This window comes from Equus caballus, chromosome 1 (assembly GCF_041296265.1).
Source record: "Equus caballus isolate H_3958 breed thoroughbred chromosome 1, TB-T2T, whole genome shotgun sequence".
NCBI classification, from domain to species: Eukaryota; Metazoa; Chordata; class Mammalia; order Perissodactyla; family Equidae; genus Equus; species Equus caballus.
The window spans coordinates 60,959,612-60,983,927 of NC_091684.1; the positions used below are offsets into that span (position 1 = coordinate 60,959,612).

A 24,316-nucleotide genomic window follows, 5' to 3' on the forward strand; every position below is an offset into this window, starting at 1 on the left:
TTTCTCACCTCAGGGCTTCTGCTCTGCATTTTCTTCTGCCTAGAACAAAAGGTGGAAAGAACCTTCCATCATTCCTTGCAAATGATGCAAGGGCCTGCAAATTCCCACACCTCCAGATCTCAATTCAGTATCAATTCCTTGGAAAGGCTTTCCTTGACCCTGCCCTCCCCTAGTCTAAGTTGCCAAATATTTTCTCTCTTTAACAGAGTATCATTTCCTCCCTGCTTTGTCTTTATCACACTTGGCAGTTATATACTTATCTGTTATTTGTTAACATCTGCTTTCTCCTTTAGTGTGTAAACTACATGGGGGCAATGACTGTGTCTGGCTTTATTCACCATTCCATTCACAGCCTAGCACAGTGCCTAGCACACAGCGGGCATTTAATAAATTTTTGATGAATAAACAAATGACCAAATGAAAATCCAACTTCCTTTACATGCCATACAACAGTGCTTGCTACTTATTCCCTTTTCCTAAAATGCTACTCCGTCAGACTGCAAACTCCTTATTCAGCAAAGGAACCTCCTCTCTCAAGCCTTCCTTTACAAAATTTGCCCACACATGGGCACAGTTTTGCTGCCCAGCTATGCACCCCTACAATCTTAGCCCTCACCCTCGGGAGCTCTAATTATCAACAAGAAGCCCTAGGGTCTACTGCACCTCAAAGACTGGGCATTCAAAAAATGTTGGAGGGAGGAGGGAACTGGAAATGCCCTGCAGGGTGGAGTAATTGATGGTGCCAGGTCTTTGAAGAGATAAGAAGAAATGGGGCCGTGAGAATAAGTGAAGGGATTCATCTCATCAGAGATAATGCATGCCACTGTTCGGAAAGATAAAAATAGGTAGATTGTGAAGGAAAAAAGGAAGTTGATGGGTTGGCTACATTTTCTCAGTGTAATGTGAGGAAGCCATCCTTCTGAGAAGGGCAAGGGTGGAGGCTTGCGAGAATAACAGAACAGAATAGACACCGTGTTCAATACTTAAGTTTTAGTAACAGATGACTACTAAGTACAGTCATGTGCTGCTTTATGACATTTCAGTCAATCATAAACCGCATATACGACAGTGGTCCCATTAGATCAGTACCATGTAGCCTAGGTGTGTAGAAGGCTCTACCATCTAGGTTTGTGTAAGTACACTCGATGATGTTCACACAACAATGAAATCGCCTAACGATGCATTTCTTAGAACACATCCTCGTCATTAAATGATGCACGACTGTAATGGGAAAAAGGCTGAACGCAAACTCCTTACCCAGTCGGGCTTTACCAAACCCAAGAATGCATCAGTGAGTGTAGCTACACTGTCCCTGCAGTTTGTTTCCAGAGGAAAAATACGGTCTCAGTGGTTCCATTCTTTTAAAGGTCAGACACTTCACAGTCAATCATTTTAAGAGAATCTTTGATTTAAAATATATTAAATCAGGGCCAGCCCGATGGCGCAGCGGTTAAGTGCGCACATTCCACTTCGGTGGCCCGGGGTTGACCGGTTCAGATCCCAGGTGCGGACATGGCATTGCTTGGCAAGCCATGCTGTGGTAGGTGTCCCACATATAAAGTGGAGGAAAATGGGGATGGATGTTAGCTCAGGGCCAGTCTTCTTCAGCAAAAAGAGGAGGATTGGCAGCAGTTAGCTCAGGGCTAATCTTCCTCAAAAAAAAAATACATATATATATATTAAATCATACAAAGAAAGTTGCATGTTTTTTATGACAATATGGCCTCTCCCCCTTGCCTCCTGTATTGAGCAGTGTCTCTTCACATAAACGAAAAAAAGACTGAATGTTCCTTAAAAACAGGGCCACGTCGGGGCCAGGATCGTGGCTGAGTGGTTGAGTTCGCACACTCCACTGCAGCATACCAGGGTTTTGCTGGTTTGGATCCTAGCACCACTCATGAAGCCATGCTGGGGCGGCATCCCACATAGCACAACTAGAAGGACCTACAACTAGAATATACAACAATGTAGTGGGAGGCCTTGGGGAAAAGAAGAGGAAAAAAAAAAAAGACTGGCAACAGATGTTAGCTCAGGGCTAATCTTAAACAAAACAAAACAAAACAGCGCCACGTCTTAATTCTGTACCAATTCGTACAGCCTTGCAAAATATCTTGCACAGAGGAAGCATTCAAATAGTTTTAATATTGAATTAAATAAGAGGTGTACAAGTCCCTCAGACACTGCAGATTTGAGGAAGGAAATTTACAAATCTTTTTGAAATAACACAAACATGTCTCTTCTTATGAAGGAGGAATGGGCAATAGAAAAGAGAAAACACAGCAGTAAGAGAGGGGAATTACTCAAAAATGTTCTTGGTTGATCACACTAGTGGATTCAGTAGACCCTTCACAAGACCTTTCAGCTTACAAGGCCTTGACAACAGAAAGTGTGCAAAATTTGTAAGGGCTAGATCTGTGGGAAAATAAAGAATGTATTCACCTTCTGAACTCTTACCCTACCATTAGTATGGGTACAAATTATGTCTGAGCACTGTCTTCAAAAGACATCTAGCTTCTATAGGTTTTATTTTTCTTCCAATCTCAAAAACCTATTATTCTCTATACTTGAAGCCCTTCTACAGAACTAAGGGTCTAACAATTAAGCAAAAGGTAAACATATCCAATGGAAACACTCAAGGTAATGATTTTATCATCCTTTCCTAATGACCACTCTTTTTCCCTCTGGGGGCCACCAAGAATAGGGTAAACCAAAACTGTGGTGTCTATGACATATGTATGTTAACACAGACTGAAGCCCTAGATTAGGAAAAGTTCCCTATTTCATTTAATGAAACACTGTAATCCCATGTAAAATTTCATATAGCTTCATGTTAACTGCATGTCCATAGGCTATCACAAATTTCAGTTTTACAACAGTAAAGTTTAAACTAGCACTGACAAAAATTTACTAAGTCCCGTAACAGAGGATAAGGAAGCAAACTAACAGAAGTCAGGTTGAGTGGCTAGGATGCCCTGTAAAACTACAAGGTTAAGGAAATAAAAATCGTGACTTTGATACATTTTAAAAGTGAGTTAGCCCAAAAGAATTAAAAGCAACTCTATTCGCAATAGCCGAAAGGCAGAAACAACCGAAACATCCATCAGTTGATGGATAAACAAAACGTGGTGTCTCCATACAATGGAATATCATTCAGCCATAAAAAGGAATGAAGTACTGACACATGCTACAACATGATGAACCTTGAAAACCTCATGCTGAGTGAAAGAAGCCAGACACAAATGGCCACATATTGTATGGTTCCACTTATAAGAAATATCCAGAATAGGCAAATCCATAGAGACATTGAGTATATTAGTGGTTGCCAATGGCTGGGGGGAGGGGAGTATGGCGGTAGGGAAGAATGGAGAGTCGATTGCTTAATAGGTATGGGATTTCCTTTTGGAGTGATAAAAAATGTTCTGGAATTAGACAGTGGTGATGGCTGCACAATGCTGTTAATGTACTTAATGCCACTGAATTTATACACTTTAAAATGGTTAAAATGGTGAATTTTATGTTGTGTGAATTTTATCACTTTCAAAAAAAAAGTGAGTCACAATTTTCCATTTTATTCCAGGGATTAGAACAGTCTATCCTACTCAACCTAGCATATACACATTAAAAACCTTCTTTATTACGGCACAGGGATTGAGAGCATGGTTTTGATCAATGCGTTCCTTAGCCAATTACTTAAGCATTCTAAACCTCCCTGATCTATAAAATGGGAATAACAGTATTTATCTTATACAGATACTGTGAAGATAAAATGGAGTAATACAATCTAAGCACAGTACCAGGCAAAGAGAAAGTGCTCACAAAAGTCAGTTATGATTTCCCTGGAAAGTATGAAATCTTAAATGTTAGAAATAAAATCTTACTTAGATCAGACGTTGTCATAGTCTGGTCTGTGGACCTCTTGAGGTCCCTGACACTCTTTTAGGGGGTCCATGAGGTCAAAACTATTTTTGTAACAGTAATATGACATTATTTTCCTTTTTCACTGCAACGACATTTGCAATGATGGTACAAAAGCAATGGTGGGTAAAACTGCTGGTACCTTCACGTGAATTAGGGCAGTAGCAGCAAACTGTAGTAGCAGTAGTATATCCTTCACGATACATTCACAGTTTTTAAAAATTTAAAGAGCCAGTTTCATTTATCCTTTGATGAAGCAGTAAAAATGATCAATTTTATTAAATCTTGGGTACACGTCTTTTTACTATGCTGTGTGATGAAAGTGCAGTACATACACAGTACTTGGCTATACCTGGATGTAGATGACTGTCTGGAGGAAAAGTACCTGAGAGCTGGACTAGCCTCTTTGTCCACGGAACAGGATTTTCACTTGAAAGAACAACTGACAGGCAAATTATGGTTATTCAAACTTGGCTATTTGGCAGACATTTTCTCAAAAAGGAACTTCAAGGAAAAAAACTACCAGTATTTTTTACCAATAATAAAATTCAAGCTTTCAAGAGAAAATCACAATTTTAGAAAACATGTATCTGCCATCATGAGCTTGACAGCTTCTTAAGACTTAAAGATTCTGATGAAATCAGTAGTCATATTAACATATATATTTACTTTTTCTCCAGTTTTATTGAGATATAATTGACATATATCACTGTATGAGTTTCAGGTATATATACAGCATGAAGGTTTGACTTACATATATTGTGATATGATTACCACAACAAGTTTTAGTTAACATCTGTCATCTCATATAGATACAATAAAAAGAAAAAAAATTTTTCTCCTTGGAATGAGAACTCTTAGGATTTACTCTCTTACCTTTCACATATTCCATACAGCAGTGGTAACTATAGACATCACATTGTACATTACATCTCTAGCATTTATTTATCTTATAACTGGAAGTTTGTACCTTTTGACCACCTTCCTCCAATTCCCCCTCCCTCAACCCTCAACCTCCATGTCTGGTAACAACAAATCTGATCTCTTTTTCTCTGATTTTGGTTGTTTTATTTTTTTTAGATTCCACATATAAGTGGTCATACAGTACTTGTCTTTGTCTGACTTATTTCACTTAGCATAATGCCTTTGAGGTCCATCTATGTTGTCAGAAAATAGCAGGATTTCCTCATTTTTTGTGGCTGAATAATATTCCACTGTGTGTGTGTGTGTGTATATATATATATATATATATATACTACAACTTCTTTAATCATTCATCCATCTATGGACACTTAGGTTGTTTCCATGTCTTGGCTACTGTAAACAATGTTGCTATGAACATGGGGGTGCAGATATCTTTTCGAGTTAGTGTTTTCATTTCCTTTCGATGTATTCCCAGAAGTGGAATTGTTGGATCATATGGTAGTTCTATTTTTAACTTTTTGAGGATCCTCCATACTGTTTTCCACAGTGGCTGCACTAGTTTTTTTTTCTTTTTTCTTTTTTTGAGGAAGATTAGCCCTGAGCTAACTACTTCCAGTCCTCCTCTTTTTTGCTGAGGAAGATTGGCCCTGAGCTAACATCCGTGCCCATCTTCCTCTACTTTATATGTGGGATGCCTACCACAGCATGGCGTGCCAAGCAGTGCCATGTCCGCACCGGGGATCTGAACCGGCAAACCCTGGGCCACCAAGAAGCGGAATGGTGGCTGCACCAATTTAAATTTCCATCAACAGCACACAGGGGTTCCCTTTTCTCCACTTCCTCTCCAGCATTTGTTATCACTTGTCTTTTTCATGATGGCCATTCTAACAGGTGTGAGGTAATATCTCACTGTGCTTTTCATTTGCATTTCCCTAATGACAGTGATGTTGAACATCTTTTCATGTACCTGTTGGCTGGTCGTAGATCTTCTTTGGAAAAATGTCTACTTGGGTCCTTTGTCCATTTTTTAATTGGATTATTTGGTTTGTTGCTACTGGGTTTTATGAGTTCTTTATATATTTTGGATATTAACCCCTTATCAGATATATGGTTTACAAATATTTTTTCCCATTCTGTAGGTAGTCTTTTCACTTTGTTGACTGTTTATTTTTGCTGTGCAGAAGCTTTTTAGTTTGATGTAGTCCTGTTTATTTTTTTTATTTTGTTGCCTGTACTTTAGGTCATATCCAAAAAGTCATTGCCAAGATTGATGTCAAAGAGCTTTTTTCCTATATTTTCTTCTAGGAGTTTCATGCTTTCAGGTCTTACATCTAAGTCTTTAATCCATTTCAAGTTAATTTTTGTGAGTAGTGTAAGATGGGGTCTAGTTTCGTTCTTTTATATGTGCATATCCAATTTTCCCAGCACCATTTGTCATTGAAGAGACAGTCTTTTCTCTATTAGTATTCTTGGCTCCGCTGCCAAATATTAGTTGACTATATATATTTGGGTTTATTTCTGGGCTCTCAATTCTGTTCCATTGGTCTATTGGTCTGTTTTTATGCCAGGACCATACTATTTTGATTAACACATATTTTTAATATTGCATAATGAAATCTGTCAACATCTGGAAGATCTGCATAATTCAGTCAGCTGATATTTTCTAAATGACCAATGTTAAAAAATTGTGCATAGGTTAAAGATCCAAGCAAAATGCAAGATAGACCAATGGATTTTCATGTAACCGAGTATGAAATGTTCACTGATGTAGTTTCGGATTTTACAGTGCAACGAACCTTTAAGAAACTACGCCTTGTCAAATTTTAGAGTAGTATCAAATATCCACAATTACCTGAAAAGGCCACTAAAGTATTCTGCACTTTTCCAACTACACTTCTGTGGGAGGCCAGATTTTTCTTATATACTTCGATCAAGACAACATATGACAGAGGGGCGGAGCAAAATGGCAGGGTGAGCTGACCTAGGATTCTCTCCCCTCCAAAATACAACAAAAGATTGAAAGAACTGAATTTCAGAGAATAAACATAATGCCAGCTCGTTAGAGACCTACAATACCAAGAAGGCGGAGATCATAAACCCTACTTACAGCCTCGGAGGCACTGGAACGAAAGGAGAGAACATCGCTCCCTCCCCTAGAGTCTGTGATCACTGCGGCGTGGGTCGGGAAGGAGTGGGGGAGGGGACGCGCGACCTGGGGAACATCCAGGACTCCTGCCCTGGTTCAGTGGAAACCCGGTGATGGGGGGAAAGCTTCCATCCGCGGGGACCCCATAAACCAAGGGCCCAGGAGACCAGAGAAAAGAACTGATCTGAACCCAGACCGGCACGTGTGAGTAACAGCCCCTCCCCCCAGGCAAAGCCAGTGGGTGCAGCCATCTCGCCCCAAGGCGGAGAGCTCATAACACGCAGCTCTCGACCCTCATCTAGTGGCGACAGGCTGTAAGAGCAACCAAATTCTACCACCATGTGAAAAAACCGCTCCTCTACCATCCAGCAATTTATAAAAGCCCCAGACCAGAAGGAAAACAATAAAACATAGAATTAAGTCCTGAGGACTTGGAATTAGGTAAACTAAGTGATAATGAGTTCAGAGCAGCTATAATCAAAAAACTCAATGAGGTAGAGAGAAAGATAGAGAAACAAGCCGAGTTCTGGAGTTACTTCACAAAAGAGTTTGAAATCATAAAGAAGAATCAAACAGAATTACTTGAGATGAAAAACACAATGGACCAGATAAAACAGAATATGGATTCCCTGAATGCCCATGTAGACACCATAGAAGAGCAAATTAACATAATTGAAGATAGACAGGCTAAATGGCTCCAGACAGAGGAAGAAAGAGAACTAAGAATTAAAAACAATGAGGAAAATCTCCGAGAGATAATGGATTCAACGAGGAATAAGAACATAAGGATCATAGGAATTCCCGAGAATATGGAAAAGGAAAATGGAGCAGAAAGCGTGCTTAACGAAATTATTGAAGAGAACTTCCCAAATCTAGGGATCGACGGAGAAATGTGTGTAGAGGAGGGTTTTAGATCTCCTAGACTTGTCAATGTAAAAAGAGCTACCCTAAGGCACATAGTAGTAAAATTGGCAAAAAGGAAAGATAAGGAAAAAATACTCAGGGAAGTAAGAAAAAAAAAAGAGAATAACCTATAAAGGAGCCCTATCAGACTGTCAGCGGATTTCTCTACAGAAACCCTACAAGCTAGGAGAGAATGGAGTGACATATTCAAAGCTTTAAAGGATAAAAATCTTTAGCCAAGAATACTCTATCCAGCAAAAATTTCCTTCAGATATGAGGGAGAAATTAAATCTTTTCCAGACAAACAAAAGTTAAGGGAATTTGTAACCAAAAGCCCTCCATTACAAGAAATCCTCAAGAAGGCTCTCATACCTGAAAAAAGAAAAAAGGGAGAAAGGGGACACAATCCACAGACTAGGGAGACCGATGGATAGAACCAGAACAGGATAGCAATTATTCAATTATAGCATTAGGGTAAAGGTAAGGAAACTACCAAAGCAAGGACGATCTTATCAGTCTAACTACAAATTAATAAGACGAGTTGGATTAAAAAATGAAAATAATTATTTAGGAGGGGAAGAGCAAAGGGTCTAAATCAGTATTGGTCAAGTAAGTAAGAGACCACCAGAGAATAGACTATATTATACACGAGATTCTAAATACAAACTTCAAGGTAGACACTAAAATAAAGTACAGAACAGAGTCACAAATCATAAATAAGGAAAAATCTAAGAAACCAAGCATAAGAAATTGCAGTATTAAATGGGTAGTCTAAAGCAAACAGGAAAAGAAACGCAGGAAAACAAGATAATGAGCGACAGATTGACAGCATTAGGTCCACATGCATCAATAATCACTCTCAATGTAAACGGATTGAACTCTCCAATAAAAAGACACAGAGTGGCAAAATGGATTAAAGAACACAATCCAACAATTTGTTGCCTCCAGGAAACACACCTCAGCCCCAAGGACAAACAGACTCAGGGTGAAGGGGTGGAGGACAATACTTCAAGCAAATAGCAAGGAAAAAAAGGCAGGTGTTGCAATTCTTATATCAGACCAAGTGGATTTCAAAATAAGACAGGTAAAGAGAGACACAGAGGGACAATATATAATGATCAAAGGGACACTTCATCAAGAAGAAATAACGCTTATAAATATCTATGCACCCAACACAGGAGCACCAAGATTCATAAAGCAACTATTAACAGACCTAAAGGAAGATGTTAAAAACAACACAATAATAGTAGGGGACCTCAACACCCCACTCACATCAATGGACAGATCATCCAGACAGAAAATCAACAAGGAAATAGTGGAGCTAAATAAAAACTAAAACAATTGGACTTAATAGACATATATAGATCACTTCACCCAGAAAGAGCTGAATACACATTCTTCTCAAGTGCACATGGAACATTCTCAAGGATAGACCATATGTTGGGAAACAAGGCAAGCCTCTACAAATTTAAAAAAATTGAAATAATAACAAGCATCTTCTCCGATCATAGTGCTATAAGGTTAGAAATTAATTACAAGAAAAAAGCTGAGAAAGGCACAAAAATGTGGAGACTAAACAACACACTACTGAACAAGCAATGGATCATTGAAGAAATTAAAGAAGAAATAAAAAAATACCTAGAAACAAATGAAAATGATAGCATGCCATACCAACTCATATGAGATACACCAAAAGCTGTATTAAGAGGAAAATTCATCGCAATACAGGCACATCTTAACAAACAAGAAAAATCCCAAATAAGCAACCTTAAAGCACACCTAACTGAACTAAAGAAAAAAGAACAAATGAAGCCCAAAGTCAGCAGAAGGAGAGAAATAATAAAAATCAGAGCAGAAATAAATACTATTGAAACGAAAAAGGCAGTAGAAAGGATCAATGAGACAAAGAGCTGGTTTTTTGAGAAGATAAATAAAATTGACAAACCACTAGCCAGACTTACAAAGAAAAAAAGGGAGAAAGCTCAAAAAAACGAAATCAGAAATGAAAGAGGAGAAATAACAACAGACTCTGCAGAAATACAACAGATTATAAGAAAATACTACAAAAAACTATATGCCAACAGAATGGATAACCCAGAGGAAATGGATAAATTCTTGGACTCCTACAATCTCCCAAAGCTCACTCAAGAAGAGGCAGACAATTTGAACAGACCAATCACAAGGAAAGAGACTGAAACAGCAATCAAAAACATCCCAAAGAATAAAACCCCAGGACCAGATGGCTTTCCTGGGGAATTCTACCAAACTTTCAGAAAGGATTTAATACCTATCCTTTTCAAGCTATTCCAAAAACTTAGGGAAGATGGAACACTTCCTAACACATTCTATGAGGCCAACATCACGCTGATACCAAAACCTGACAAGGACACCACGAAAAAAGAGAACTACAGGCCAATATCACTGATGAACATAGATGCAAAAATTCTAAACAAAATTTTGGCAACCAGAATTCAGCAATTCATCAAAAGGATCATACATCATGACCAGGTGGGATTCATACCAGGGACACAGGGATGGTTCAACATCCACAAATCAATCAACGTGATACACCACATCAACAAATTGAGGAATAAAAACCACATGATCATCTCAATAGATGCAGAGAAGGCATTTGACAAGATCCAACAGCCATTTATGATAGAAACTCTGAACAAAATGGGCATAGAAGGAGACTACCTCAACATAATAAAGGCCATATATGACAAACCCATAGCCAACATCATACTCAATGGGCAAAAACTGAACGCCATCCCCCTGAAAACAGGAACGAGACAAGGATGCCCTCTATCACCACTCTTATTTAACATAGTACTGGAGGTCCTGGCCAGAGCAATCAGGCAAGAAAAAGGAATAAAAGGAATCCAAATAGGGAGGGAAGAAGTGAAACTCTCACTGTTTGCAGATGACATGATCTTATATATAGAAAACCCCAAAGAATCCATTGGAAAACTGTTAGAAGTAATCAACAACTACAGCAAAGTTGCAGGGTATAAAATCAATTTGCATAAATCAGTAGCATTTCTATACTCCAGTAATGAACCAACAGAAAAAGAACTCAAGAACACAATACCATTCACAATCGCAACAAGAAGAATAAAATACCTTGGGGTAAATTTAACTAAGGAAGTGAAGGAACTATATAATGAAAATTACAAGGCTTTTCTGAGAGAATTGGATGACGACATAAGGAGATGGAAAGACATTCCATGTACATGGGTTGGAAGAATAAACATAGTTAAAATGTCCGTTCTACCTAAAGCAATCTACAGATTGAACGCCATCCCAATCAGAATCCCAATGACATTCTTTACAGAATTAGAACAAAGAATCCTAAAATTCATATGGGGCAACAAAAGACCCCGAATTTCTAAAGCAATCCTGAGAAAAAAGAACAAAACGGGAGGCATCACAATCCCTGACTTCAAAACATACTACAAAGCTACAGTAATCAAAACAGCATGGTACTGGTACAAAAACACGTGCACAGATCAATGGAACAGAATTGAAAGCCCAGAAATAAAACCACACATCTATGGACAGCTTATCTTTGACAAAGGAGCTGAGGGCATACAATGGAGAAAAGAAAGTCTTTTCAACAAATGGTGCTGGGAAAACCGGAAAGCCACATGTAAAAGAATGAAAATTGACCATTCTTTTTCACCATTCACAAAAATAAACTCAAAATGGATCAAAGACCTAAAGGTGAGACCTGAAACCATAAGGCTTCTGGAAGAAAACGTAGGCAGTACACTCTTTGACATCAGTATTAAAAGGATCTTTTCGGACACCATGCCTTCTCAGAGAAGGGAAACAATAGAAAGAATAAACAAATGGGACTTCATCAGACTAAAGAGCTTCTTCAAGGCAAATGAAAACAGGAGTGAAACAAAAAAACAACCCACTAACTGGGAAAAAATATTTGCAAGTCATATATCTGACAAAGGCTTAATATCCATAATATATAAAGAACTTTCGCAACTCAACAACAAAACATCAAACAACCCAATCAAAAAATGGGCTGGACACATGAACAGACATTTCTCCAAAGAAGATATACGGATGGCCAATAGGCACATGAAAAGATGCTCATCATTGCTGATCATCAGGGAAATGCAAATCAAAACTACACTAAGATCACCTTACACCCGTTAGAATGACAAAAATATCTAAAACTAATAGCAACAAATGTTGGAGAGGTTGCGGAGAAAATGGAACCCTCATACACTGCTGGTGGGAATGCAAACTGGTGCAGCCACTATGGAAAACAGTATGGAGATTCCTCAAAAAAATTAAAAATAGAACTACCATACGATCCAGCCATCCCACTATTGGGTATTTATCCAAAGAGCTTGAAGTCAGCAATCCCAAAAGTCCTATGCACCCCAATGTTTATTGCAGCATTATTTACAATAGCCAAGACATGGAAGCAACCTAAGTGCCCATCAACAGACGAATGGATAAAGAAGATGTGGTACATATATACAATGGAATACTACTCAGCTGTAAAACAGAACAAAATCATTCCATTTGCAATAACATGGATGGACCTTGAGGGAATTATGTTAAGTGAAATAAGCCAGCGAGAGAAGGATAATCTGTGTATGACTCCACTTATATGAGGAATTTAAAATTATGGACTAAGAACAGTTTAGTGGATACCAGGGGAAAGGTGGGGTAGGGGGTGGGCACAAAGGGTGAAGTGGTGCACCTACAACATGACTGACAAACATTAATGTACAACTGAAATTTCACAAGATTGTAACCTATCATTAACTCAATAAAAACAAACAAACAAACAAACAAAAAGACAACATATGACAATAAATTGAATAGACAAGTAGATATACGAACTCAGCTGTCTTCTAGTAAAGAAATTAAAAAAATGTAAAACAATGCCTATCTTCTCACTAAACTTTTTTGGTTTGGAAAACAGAGCGATGTTTCATGAAACTTATGCTATTATATAAACAAGAAATTACTTTATTACTATTATTTTAAATGAATTAACAAATATTAAATTTCTCAGTTTTAATTTCTAATAAAGTAAATATTGATAGATATAACCCATATAAACAAAAGTTCTTTGAGGTCCTCAATAATTTTTAAGAAATAAAAGAGATTATGAGGCCAAAAAGTTTGAGAACTGCTTATCTTATCATTCACTGTTTCCGTTCCCAAAGTTGAAAAGTAATCTGCCCCATACATAGTTAGTTCTAAAACATGGTGAAGGCATTTGGATAGTTATGACTTAGAAAACAAAGTAAATGATCCATACCATACATCAAATTCTAACCTGGTAGAAATGTTCTGGGATGTCCTAGTATATGATCTCCTGTTCAATAACAATATGCCCCTAATTTTTAAGGCAGGGTCATTAGTATGCTCCTCAGGCACATGCCAGGTATCTAAGACAAGAAAAATCTGGTCTAGAAACACACATGAAAAATGATTTTTTCCTCTCTTGGCCTCAAAATTCACTTCCAATGGAATTGAGATAGAAGATAATTGAAATTATCAATTCTAATTGAGATAAGAGAAATCTTATAAGAAATCTTCTGAGAAAGCAAATCAATTTGGGGGCCTACCTAGACAAAAAGATTTTCTCTAAAGAGTTTCTGGTTCACTGTGAGCTCTGCTCTATCCTGCCCTAATGAGAAGACCACACAAAAACAAACTTCCAGTTCAAGTTGGGCTCCTCTGCTCACCAAAGGCCTTGAGTGTTAAACAAATAAACGGCATTAACATCGGAAATGGCTCTGGATGCCTAAGCTAGGCTCAGAAATAGCCTGGGGTGCAGACCGAGAATCACTAGAAGAGATCTAGGTGTGGTAATAACAAAAGTAAAAAACAGAATTTTTGATGTATGCTTTGATAATATTAATACGTGCCAAGCACTGTTCTAAATATTTTATGTAGATTAATTTAATCTTAATAATCCTATGAAGTTTGTATAATTACCATCCTCATTTTGTCCTGGTATTTACTAGCTCTGCATTATGTCACCTTTGAAACTACCATCCTAAAATGCCATCCTTCCTGCTTCCTATTATCCTGGAAGACATGAAGGAAGCACTGAATTCCATAAAAACTAGATTACTACTATCAAGATCTACCATACAGGTAATTCAATAATTATCAGACTAAAAGTCTGATCCTTTTTCCTACAACAAATTCCCCTTTCAAGATATTAGCTTACTATTTTAAGAAAAGAAAAAGAACTGACACACTCTTTACAACAGCAAGATCTCAAAGAAAAGGAATGAAAACTAGTTCCACAGATGCTTTTATGCATCTTCTGATTGAACAAAGAAGTATTCCAGAAACATACCTGTTGGAGCCATCCTTCATATGGACTTTGGCATAAAGAACATCTACCATGCCAGGATCATCATTCATGTATTCTATCCCTGCCATCTCTACTTCCAGGGGTTTGCCCCGACAAATGTTGCTGCAAAGGAAAAAACATTAGATTTTTATAATTGCTTAAGCTAAGAAGGCTGTTATAGTTTTGAAACACGGTTAATATACATAGTCAAATATTGCAAAATGAAGGGGTTTTTTTACTAACATTATCTAACCATCCTTCTAATTTCAAAATTAATACACATTCAATGCACACAAACTAGAAACACAAGTATTTCCAAAGTCATACTATATTTACCCCAATACCAGTTTATTAGTACTCTCTACCAAAAGCCAAGCGATAAGTTCTGATTGACAAAGACATTTACTGTGTTGCTCATCTCTCAGGTCTCACTTCATTATTTCCACATGTTGCAAAAAGTATTTCATTCATAAAACAACGAGGTGTTATATAACAATGGAGGTGTAAACTGGTATCACATCTTTAAGAGCAATCCGGCAATATTTATAAAAAGCCTTCAAGAATAGAAGCCCTTTGCCCAAACAACTCAATTTCTAGAAGGCAAACATAAGGAAAAAAAAAATTATGAAATCAGCTACATATCCAACCATACTTGAGAAAGTAAAGTTCTTCTTTATAGAAAAATTCCAACTGATAAATGCAGAAGTAATGATGGAATTAGACACTTTACAACCCCAATGAAATAACAGATCACAAATGGTTGCTAAAAACTCAGGCAAAAGGCTGAAGAAAAATAAAGAGATCCCTACAAAGGAGAGCTCCGTAAACAATGGATCAGGCTGACCACACCTGAACCCACCAATCAACCTTATCACACACACAAAAAACAACCAGACAATATGTGCCTCCTGATATGATGCAACAGGAATATACTCATACCCACGAGAAATAATTTGTGCATAGGGTTTTGACTGAGGCATTGTTTGGAGTAGCAAAAGATTAGCAATGGACTAAGTATCTAATAACATGGGACTGATTAAATAAATCAGAATACTATGAGCAATAAATAAGCCATATATGCTAAGAAAGCCTTTCAGACACTGATACCTAATGATTATCTTTTTAGGTTAAAAAACGGTGCACAAGAATGTGCACGCTATACTACTATTTGTGCATAAGATAGGGGTAAGAAAACTTACATATATATATTTGCTTGGACATACACAAAATCTCTGGAAGGAGACAAAGAAACTGCTAACATCTGTTGCCTTTAGAGAGGAGAGCAGGGTGCTTGGTGGGAAGCAAACTCTTCACTGCACACTCTTTGTACCTTCAAACTTTTGAACCATGTAAATGTATTATCCATTAAAAAGTTTCAAAAAATATATGCAAAAGAAGCCAAACACAAAACTGTACATACTGAATGTTTCTATTTATATGACATAAAAGAACAAGCAAAATTAATCAATGGTAATAGAAATCAGAACAGTATTTACTTCTGGGAGAAGTGAATTTAGCGGAAAAGTGCATGAAGGAATGTCATAGGGTGATGACAATGTCCTACATCTTGATTTGGGTGAAGTTACATGGTTGTATACATTTGTCAAAAATCATCAACTACACTTGAGATCTGTGCATTTTACTCTAAGTAAATTACACCTCAAGGAAAAAATATATATATACACGATATAAAAAAGTGTGGGAGTATATACTTTGAACTGTTAATGGTAACTATCTTTAAGTGGTAAGTGATATTTTTATCTGCAATTTTTGGCTTTTCTAAAACTATCATGTATTACTTATATGTTAGGTGAAACCCCACCATACTGCTTACTTCCCAGACCCCTTAAAAACAGACTTATACTTCAACCAGAAAAGGCCTTGCTGTGCCAAGCTGAAACCCAACTAAAAATCAGCTCACTACACACAGCCTTCTTGAAGCCCTATGAGGCCAGGGACTCTATCCATCTGGTCCACTCCTATATCCCCAGCACCTGGTTCAGTACCTTATATAAAATGGGTATTCGATACATCTCTGGTAAACACTGATTGAATGTTCTGCTATAAAGGGAAAAGCTGTTCTGGACAATTCTGAGAAGGAGGTGGACACATGCCTATATTGTCACTGAATAAAATGTGGTACTGGCTCAAAGACAAAAGGATGTTAGGATTCATCAAAAGACAATTACGAAAAAGCAAAACAAAAAAGTTCTCTTGATATTGAATCGAGGTCATAGGGAGACTCTTTGTAGCCTAGGAATCCTATGATAAAGATTCCCTTAAAAATTCAAGGCCATATTATTGCACAAGACCAGAATTTTTCTCAGTAAGAAACTAAATAACTCAACTATTTTAGACAGAGACTTGACTGAGAAAAATGATGGCCTTGATCAAAAGTATCACTGACACCACCTCTAATAAGTGGGACATTTCAAAACACAAGCCAAGCCCTGAGGCCTGCAGCTTCAATCAACAATACAGCATAGCTTCAATCAACAATACAGCGTATCTCCATTCCAAGTAATAGCCAAAGAAGTCAATATGAAAAACTGCCATTCAATCCTATCAAAGTACAGTCAACAAAACTTATTTGAAAAAAACAGTTTAATGGTAACTATACACACCTCCACATTTTTTCAGCTCTAACCCTCCATAGTTAAATCACCAGAAAGTACCATACCATTGGTTTAGTCTCCCACTAAAATTATACTGGTTTATTTAATGTTATATCCTCAATTTCTAAGAGTCAATACAAGAAAGAGTGATGTGAACAATGTTTTCGTATCTTCTGTAAAACTCCTGTTGAAGACACGGCTTATCATCATTCTGGGTTCTTAATGTTATTTACCCAACAAGTTTTTCTTCGACTGAGAACCAGAAAAGGATTCTCTCCTAAAAAACTGCTTGCTCCTTTTTATCAGATGAAAACTATAATAATTACTGTGTTTCTTTTTCGAATTTAGTTCCAAGTATACTGGTGCTTGAAGATAGTACTAAATTTTAATGCTCAAGTACATTATCTTACCTTGGTTTTCAGGTAGAATTTTCTCCCCATTCATCTTTATGGTTTCTGATCTGACTTCAACATTTCTTTTGTATATATGTCCTCACTAGAAACTACCTCAAATCCTTGGAAATAGATGGGCTATCAAGAACAAAAAGATGAAACAGGATCCAAAGCCTACCTTGTGAGCAGAACCAGAAACTCTTTCGACCTATCCCTAGGATGTACCAAGAGGGAGATTAGAGAGCAAGAGAGAAACCCAATGGTTTGCCTGATAAATGCTCTTTGTCCTGGTGACCAAACTTCATCCCATCTAGGACACCAGTGAGCAGACTTCTCAACCAGTGAGAGACATCTGAGGCAATCAGGAACCAACATTTGTCCATGGGTATTCTTCCTCCTTTTCTTCTCTCCTCGTTCTTGTCCCTTCTTAACTTCTTATTTGGTTTTCCCTCAGGGCTGTTGAGAACCCTTAGGTATAAGCTGAGTGACACTGGAGCTAAAGAAGTGCTGCCTATTTGTCAGACAACATAGTTACTTAGGGCCACTGCACTGCTTGTGTTCTGCAGCTCACAAAGAAAAGTCACAAGGGACACATTTACAGCTTCAGCGTTTACTGAACACTGTGAATAATTCATTCGAAATCTATACAGCTACATGAGCCCTTAGCCTAAAAAGTGAAATCAAAGTTCTCTTTCTGGTCAAGTAACAGACCTTAAATTCAAAAACCATGCCAAAATTTAAAACAAATATTCAACTATCCATTTCTTTAAAATATCTATCTATCACTACAGTTTTAATTAAATTCCAAGATAGCTACATTTAACATCTCAATTTAAAAAGCTGTCAAATTAAACTACAGCACATTATATACCAATCTCTTCATTTTCGATGTTTTCCATTTTTATATTTTAATTTGGGATCACAAATAAAGAAAAAGAAAGTTAGATGAGATATTTTACTCACTAGGGCTTTATTGTCGTTTTTTCTTAAGGAAACAGTTTCTTCCTTTTAGAAAAACACAGCACTTCTAACCAACTCAAACAACCAATTCTAACTCTCACTCATCTTCTCAGAAGTAAATTAATTTTGCACTATATACTTTTTAAACAAGTGTGTGTGGCAGAGGCGAAGGTGGGAGGAGAGGGCTGGGGAGGCTTGCTTTACTTGCTGGTTTCAAATCTTTCCAGCTTTCTGAAAAGAACATTTTCAAAAAAATTTTTGCCTGCATGCAGATTTTTGGCAGGGTAAAGCTGTCTTATTTCAAAGGCTTTGCTGAATTTGAAAACTACAATTACTGTTTTCATCTTGTCATGTCAAAAATTCTTAGGAACCATTAAGGCTGCTCTTCATTTCCTATGCACACCAACCCTGACATGCTTGAAGGGCTTGGATTTAGCATTTAGTCATAAAAGGCACCAAGAGACACAAAAGGGAGGAACTCAGCTAAATCCTCACACAGCTCAGGATAAAAGTTCAGTGATTAAAAACCTGTGACCTGATTTTCATAAGGTAAAAATACCAAATACTTCTCTAAACAAATATTCTACCTACCTTTAAGTTTTTTCTTAGCAGGACTATCTAATGGCAGCCAAAAAAATACAGGTGCTTTCAGTTTTGTTTAGGAAAACGTAAAATCTGAGAAAAAGTTAAAGTACTAGAACTGATTCTTAAGCCAGGTAAAATTGCTCTGCTTTGTAAGGTAATCATAAAGTTTCATTTTGTGCAAGGAAAATTGTAAATATCTAATTAACAGACCAAATCATTTTGAATTTTGGTAAGGTTGAGAGAAAAAGAGTTATGTCCATCACACAGCAAAGAACAAGACAAAGAAGTATATTTTGCTGTTTAAGATTCAGAAAGAATAAGCAGACTGCAAACCAAATCTGCTTACGATATTGCTCAAGAAAAATATCTTGTCTTCAAAACAATTAATGAAAAAAGAGAATTAGTCCACAAATAAGTCATCATATTACACAGTTGCATATACAACATAAATTGAAAAAAAATTTAAATCATTTTACCTTGTTTTACCCAATGAACCAGGTAACTCATTTCTTTCTATAAGGCCATGTCAGAATAGCATGGGACCTGTATATCATAACTAAGTAAAAAATAAAACTATGCAAGTGAGTCAGTTTTCAAATTTCTCTTGTTCTTCATCAATCTTAAAAGGAGTAAAGGGAGAGGGGGTAAGAGATGATTCTTTGAAATAAAGTTGTTAGGTCAGGTCCATGCATAAGGTAAAATTTTACAGTAAAAAGTTTAACAACTCTGCCTCCAGAACAGCAATGTTTGTTTTCCCTGAGCCAAAACAGATTGCTTGGACAGTTTTTGGTATCCTTGCTGACTCAAACAAAATTACCTGTATTAAAAAAAGAAAATTAAAGTCTGCATTTCTGAAATACAATGAAGACCTTCCCAGGGAATCATGTTATAATGTGTGAGTTACTGGGGTAAACAGAATAACAGCCCTCCAAAGATGCCCACGTCTTGCTCTCTGGAATTTGTACAAATGCTACCTTATATGGCAAATGACTTCTGCAGATACAATTAAGGCTAAAGACTTTGAGGTGGGGAGATTATCCTGGATTACCTGGGTATGCTCAGTCAAATCAAGCAGTCCTTAAACAGAGAACCTGTCCCTGCTATGGCCAGAGAGAGAGATGTGACAACAGATTAAGGGTTAGAGAGATGCAGTGTTGCTAGTGTTTAAGATGGAGGAAGGCGGTCACTAGCCAAGGAATGTGGGTGGCCTCTAGAAGCTGGATTTTAAAGGCAAGGATATGGATTCTGCCCTCTGGAAAGGAACATAACCCTGCTGACACCTTGATTTCAGCGCAGTGAATCCACATGAGACTTCTGTCCGACAGAACTATAAGATAATAAATTTGTGTTGTTTTAAGCTACCAAGCCTGTAGTAATGTGTTACAGCAGCACAGAAAACTAATACAGCAGCCGATACTCTTCAACAGACAATGAAGAGAATTGCCTTTCAGAGAAAATAATGGGATATTCTGTGAAAGAACAAAATTTGTCAAGTGAACTAGTATAACAAAGTAGCGTCTTTCTGTAGAAATTTGTAAATATATGCTTTAAATCCATTTTAAACCTTTCCTACAATGATCCAAAGTTCTGTGTTATAAACGAGTGAGTCAACAAACCTTGTTCCCATGTCACCCAGTTCCTAGTCCAAAAACAAGTCTGTGACACCAAAAAGAAGCCAGTACGGGGTGAAAACCCTTCCCCACTCCTGTGGACTACTCACTCAATGAATTCCTCTTTACACTGCTGTAGCATCTCACATGTCTGCTGGATCTCTTGCTCACTCAAAAGCACCAACATCCCAATAGTTAGGTGAAGCTTTTTGGGATTCTGGAAAATGGTGCCATCAACCCCGTGATCCTGTTATCAAAGGGGAAAAACAAGAAACTCAGCCAAAACAAAAGTAAATGGTAGGAATAGAATTCAGAGTCCAGAAATAAACCCACACATCTATGACCAATTGATTTTCAACCAGGGTGCCAAGAAAATTTAATGGGGAAAGAAGAGTCTCTTCAACAAATGGATGCTGGAACAATTGAATATTGACATGCAAAAGAATGAAGTTGGACCCTTAACCTCATATTATATACAAAAACTATATCAAAATGGATCAATGACATAAAATATAAGAGCTAAAACCATAAAATTCTTAGAAGAAAAATAGGGGAAAGTCTTCATGACCTTGGATTTGGCAATAGATTCTTATGTGTGACACCTAGAGTATGGACAACAAAAGAAAAACAGATAAATTAGACTTCATCACAATTAAAAACTTTTGTGTATCAAAGGGCACTATCAAGAAAGTGAAAAGAAAATCTGCAGAATGTGAGAAATATCTGTAAACCATATATCTGACAAGTATCCATAACATATGAAGAACACTTACAACTCAACAACTAAAAGACAAGGAACCCAATTTAAAAGAAAGAAAAAAAAACTTGAGTAGACATTTCTCCAAAGAAGAAATACGAATGTCCAACAAGCACATGAAGATGTTCAATTTCATTAGTCATTTAGAGGACTTCAAATTAAAACTAACAACGAGTACCATTTCACACCCATTAGGCTAGCTATAATCAAAAAAATGGAAAATAGTAACTGCTGATGAGGTTGTACTTAATAGGTAGGGGATTTCCTTTGGGGTGATGAAAATGTTTTGGAATGATATATAACTGGTAGTTACATAACACTGCAAATGCACTAAATGCCACTGAATCATTTATTTGAAAATGGTTAATTTTATGTTACATGAATTTCACCTTGATAAAAAAGTATTTTTTAAAAAAGGAACTGGTAGCCTAATGGAATGGTATGCCCAGGAAAAACTGAATGCCATCTGAATGTGGGTTCTAAAAATATCTTCCATTCCTTATCAGCTTTATTAGTTCCAGAGCAATTGGGTCTCTTATAGACTTCCCCAGGGAATAATATATTCTTTATAAAAAACACTGTTTCTATTTTAGCAGACACTGCAGTATTTTCAGGTAAAATACTTAGCGTTAAGAATCAATTCTCAAACCAGCCCTGATGGCCTAGTGGTTAAAGTTTGGCACCCTGGGTTCATTTCCTGGTTGCAGAACCACACCACCTGTCTGTCAGTTGCCATGCTGTGGCAGTGGCTCACAAAGAAGAACCAGGAGATCTCACAACTAGGATATATAACAATGTACTGGGGATTTGGGGAGAAAAAAAAGAAAAAATCCTCCCATGCAAAGAGATGAGTGAAAAATTAATTTGGAGAGATATCCAGACATTGGATTTGCCACATCAAATATGGTCATCCTTTTCTTGTTTCATCATTCTTTGCACTGTAAAACTTGTGTCTCTGGGAAGCAGAAAAGGTAAATATACATGTGAATACCCCTTTTTAAAAAACTGACATGAAATTCATTTAACATACAATTAACCCTTTTAAAGTGTACAATTCAGTGCTATTTGGTGTATTCACAATGTTGTGCAACCACCAGCTCTCTTTAGTTTCAAAATTTTTTTAATACCCCATAAAAACACTCCATACCCATCAAATAGTCACTCCCCATTCCCCATCGCCTAGTAATCTCTAATTTGCTTTCCGTCTCTTTGGATTTGCCTATTCTGAATATAGCATATAAAAGGAATCATATGATATATGACCTTTGTGCCTGGTTCCTTTCACTTAGCATGTTTTTGAACTTCATTCAAGTTGCAGCATGTATTGGTACTTCATTCCTTCTTTTATCCCATTTTATGTATATAACACAATTTGTTTATCCATTCATCCCTTGATGGCTACTTGGGTTCTTTCTATCTTTTGGCTATTGTGAATAATGTTGCTATAAAAACATTCCTGTGTAAGTTTCTTTGTTGACATATGTTTTTCAATTCTTTTGACTATATACCTAGGAGTGGAATTGCTTGGTCATATGGTAACTCTATGTTTAACTTTTTGAGGAACCACCAAACAGTTTTCCACAGCAGCTAAACCATTTTACATTCCTAGCAACAATGTATGAGGGTTCCTATTTCTCTACACATTCACCAACACTTAATATTTTCCATTTTTTATTTTATTATAGCCATCCTAGTGGGCGTGAAGTGGTATCTCATTGTGATTTTGATTTGCATTTCCCTATTGACCAATGATGCTGAATATATTTTCATGTCCTCACTGGACATTTGTACACTGAATCCTAAGGATTCGCCTATTCAAATCCTTTGCCCGTTTTCTTTTCATTGTTGAGTTGTAAGAATTCTTTATAGACTCTAATAATAATCCCACATCAGATCACGAATCCCTTTTGAAGGTCAGGCAGTCTCAAATTTCATTAAACTCATTCTGCAAATGAAGACAGGGAAAAAAGCTGAGAATCTTCTTCCCCAACAGGAGCAAAGCAGGAATTTGATCTTTGAATTGCAAGTTCTTATCCCATAATCTGATCCCTGCACTAATAAACCACTCCAAAGGCAGAGAAATGTATTTATCAAATGCAGATAGCTTATATCCTGTTCTTGGTTTGTCTAAGACTGCCTAATTTTTGCCTTGGCAACAGGAGTTAATAGATTATTCATCCTCTAAGTGTTAATGGAGCTTGAGCTATTTTTACATGTGATGAAGAGTTTTGTGATTCCACACATCAACCCAAATTGCCTCACTTAATGAAGTGATTTTTAAGGAACAATCAGCGTTAAATGTGCAATGCTTACCAACCCAGCTGCTCTAACCCATAGCAGAACCTGTCACTTTAGAAAGTCATGCAAAATGTTAAAAAGCCCCCGAAATGATTCCAATATGCACAACTCCACCCCAAACTACAGTTGAGAATTGTTCCCCTAGAAATAAGAGCTAATATTTTCTGAGCTCTTACTCTTCTCTACGCATTTCCTATGTACTTTATATACACAAATATCCCACGAGGGAAGTAGTATTATCCACATTTCACAGGTGAAGGAACTGAGGCAAAGAGAAATAAAGCCATTTTCCCAAAGTAACACTGCTAGGAAGGGATGAAACCAAAATTCAAACTCAGGCAGTCAGGCCCCAAAGACCATGCTTAATTTTTTTTTTAATTTAATTTTTATTGAGTTAATGATAGGTTACAATCTTGTGAAATTTCAGTTGTACATTATTGTTTGTCAGTCATGTTGCTGGTGCACCCCTATACCCTTTGTGCCCACCACCCACCCTACCTTTCTCCTAGTAGCCACTAATGTGTTCTCTTTGTCTGCATTTTTAAATTCCTCATATGAGTGGAGTCATACAGAGATTGTCCTTCTCTATCTGGCTTATTTCACTTAATATAATTCCCTCAAGGTCCATCCATGTTGTTGCAAATGGGACGATTTTGTTCTTTTTTATGGCCAAAGCCCACACTTTTGATCAATATGATATTGATATATCAAAAGAATGATCCAAAAAAGAAGAAAATAAAGCATTAATTGAACTTGATCAAAATCCGAACCTGTGAATCCCAGGGCCAACAAAGTGGAGTGCACCAACTTAACCACTACACCACAGGCCGGTCCCGTACGCCTTTTCTTTTTAAGAGCATCCTAG

At 37.1% G+C, this 24,316-nt stretch overlaps 1 protein-coding gene across 2 annotated transcripts in view; it reads right to left on the reverse strand.

The window, feature by feature from the left end:
• The window catches only part of ASCC1 (activating signal cointegrator 1 complex subunit 1), a 113,695-nt gene that overhangs the window by 40,417 nt on the left and 48,962 nt on the right, over positions 1–24,316 (reverse strand). For both annotated transcript variants that reach the window (XM_001503779.7, XM_014733195.3), the window contains exons 6-7: positions 20,507–20,643; positions 14,238–14,357 (exon numbers count right to left, since the gene is read on the reverse strand). In XM_001503779.7, the coding sequence (XP_001503829.1) occupies positions 14,238–14,357; positions 20,507–20,643 (257 nt within the window). The remainder of the gene's footprint in view (positions 1–14,237; positions 14,358–20,506; positions 20,644–24,316) is intronic.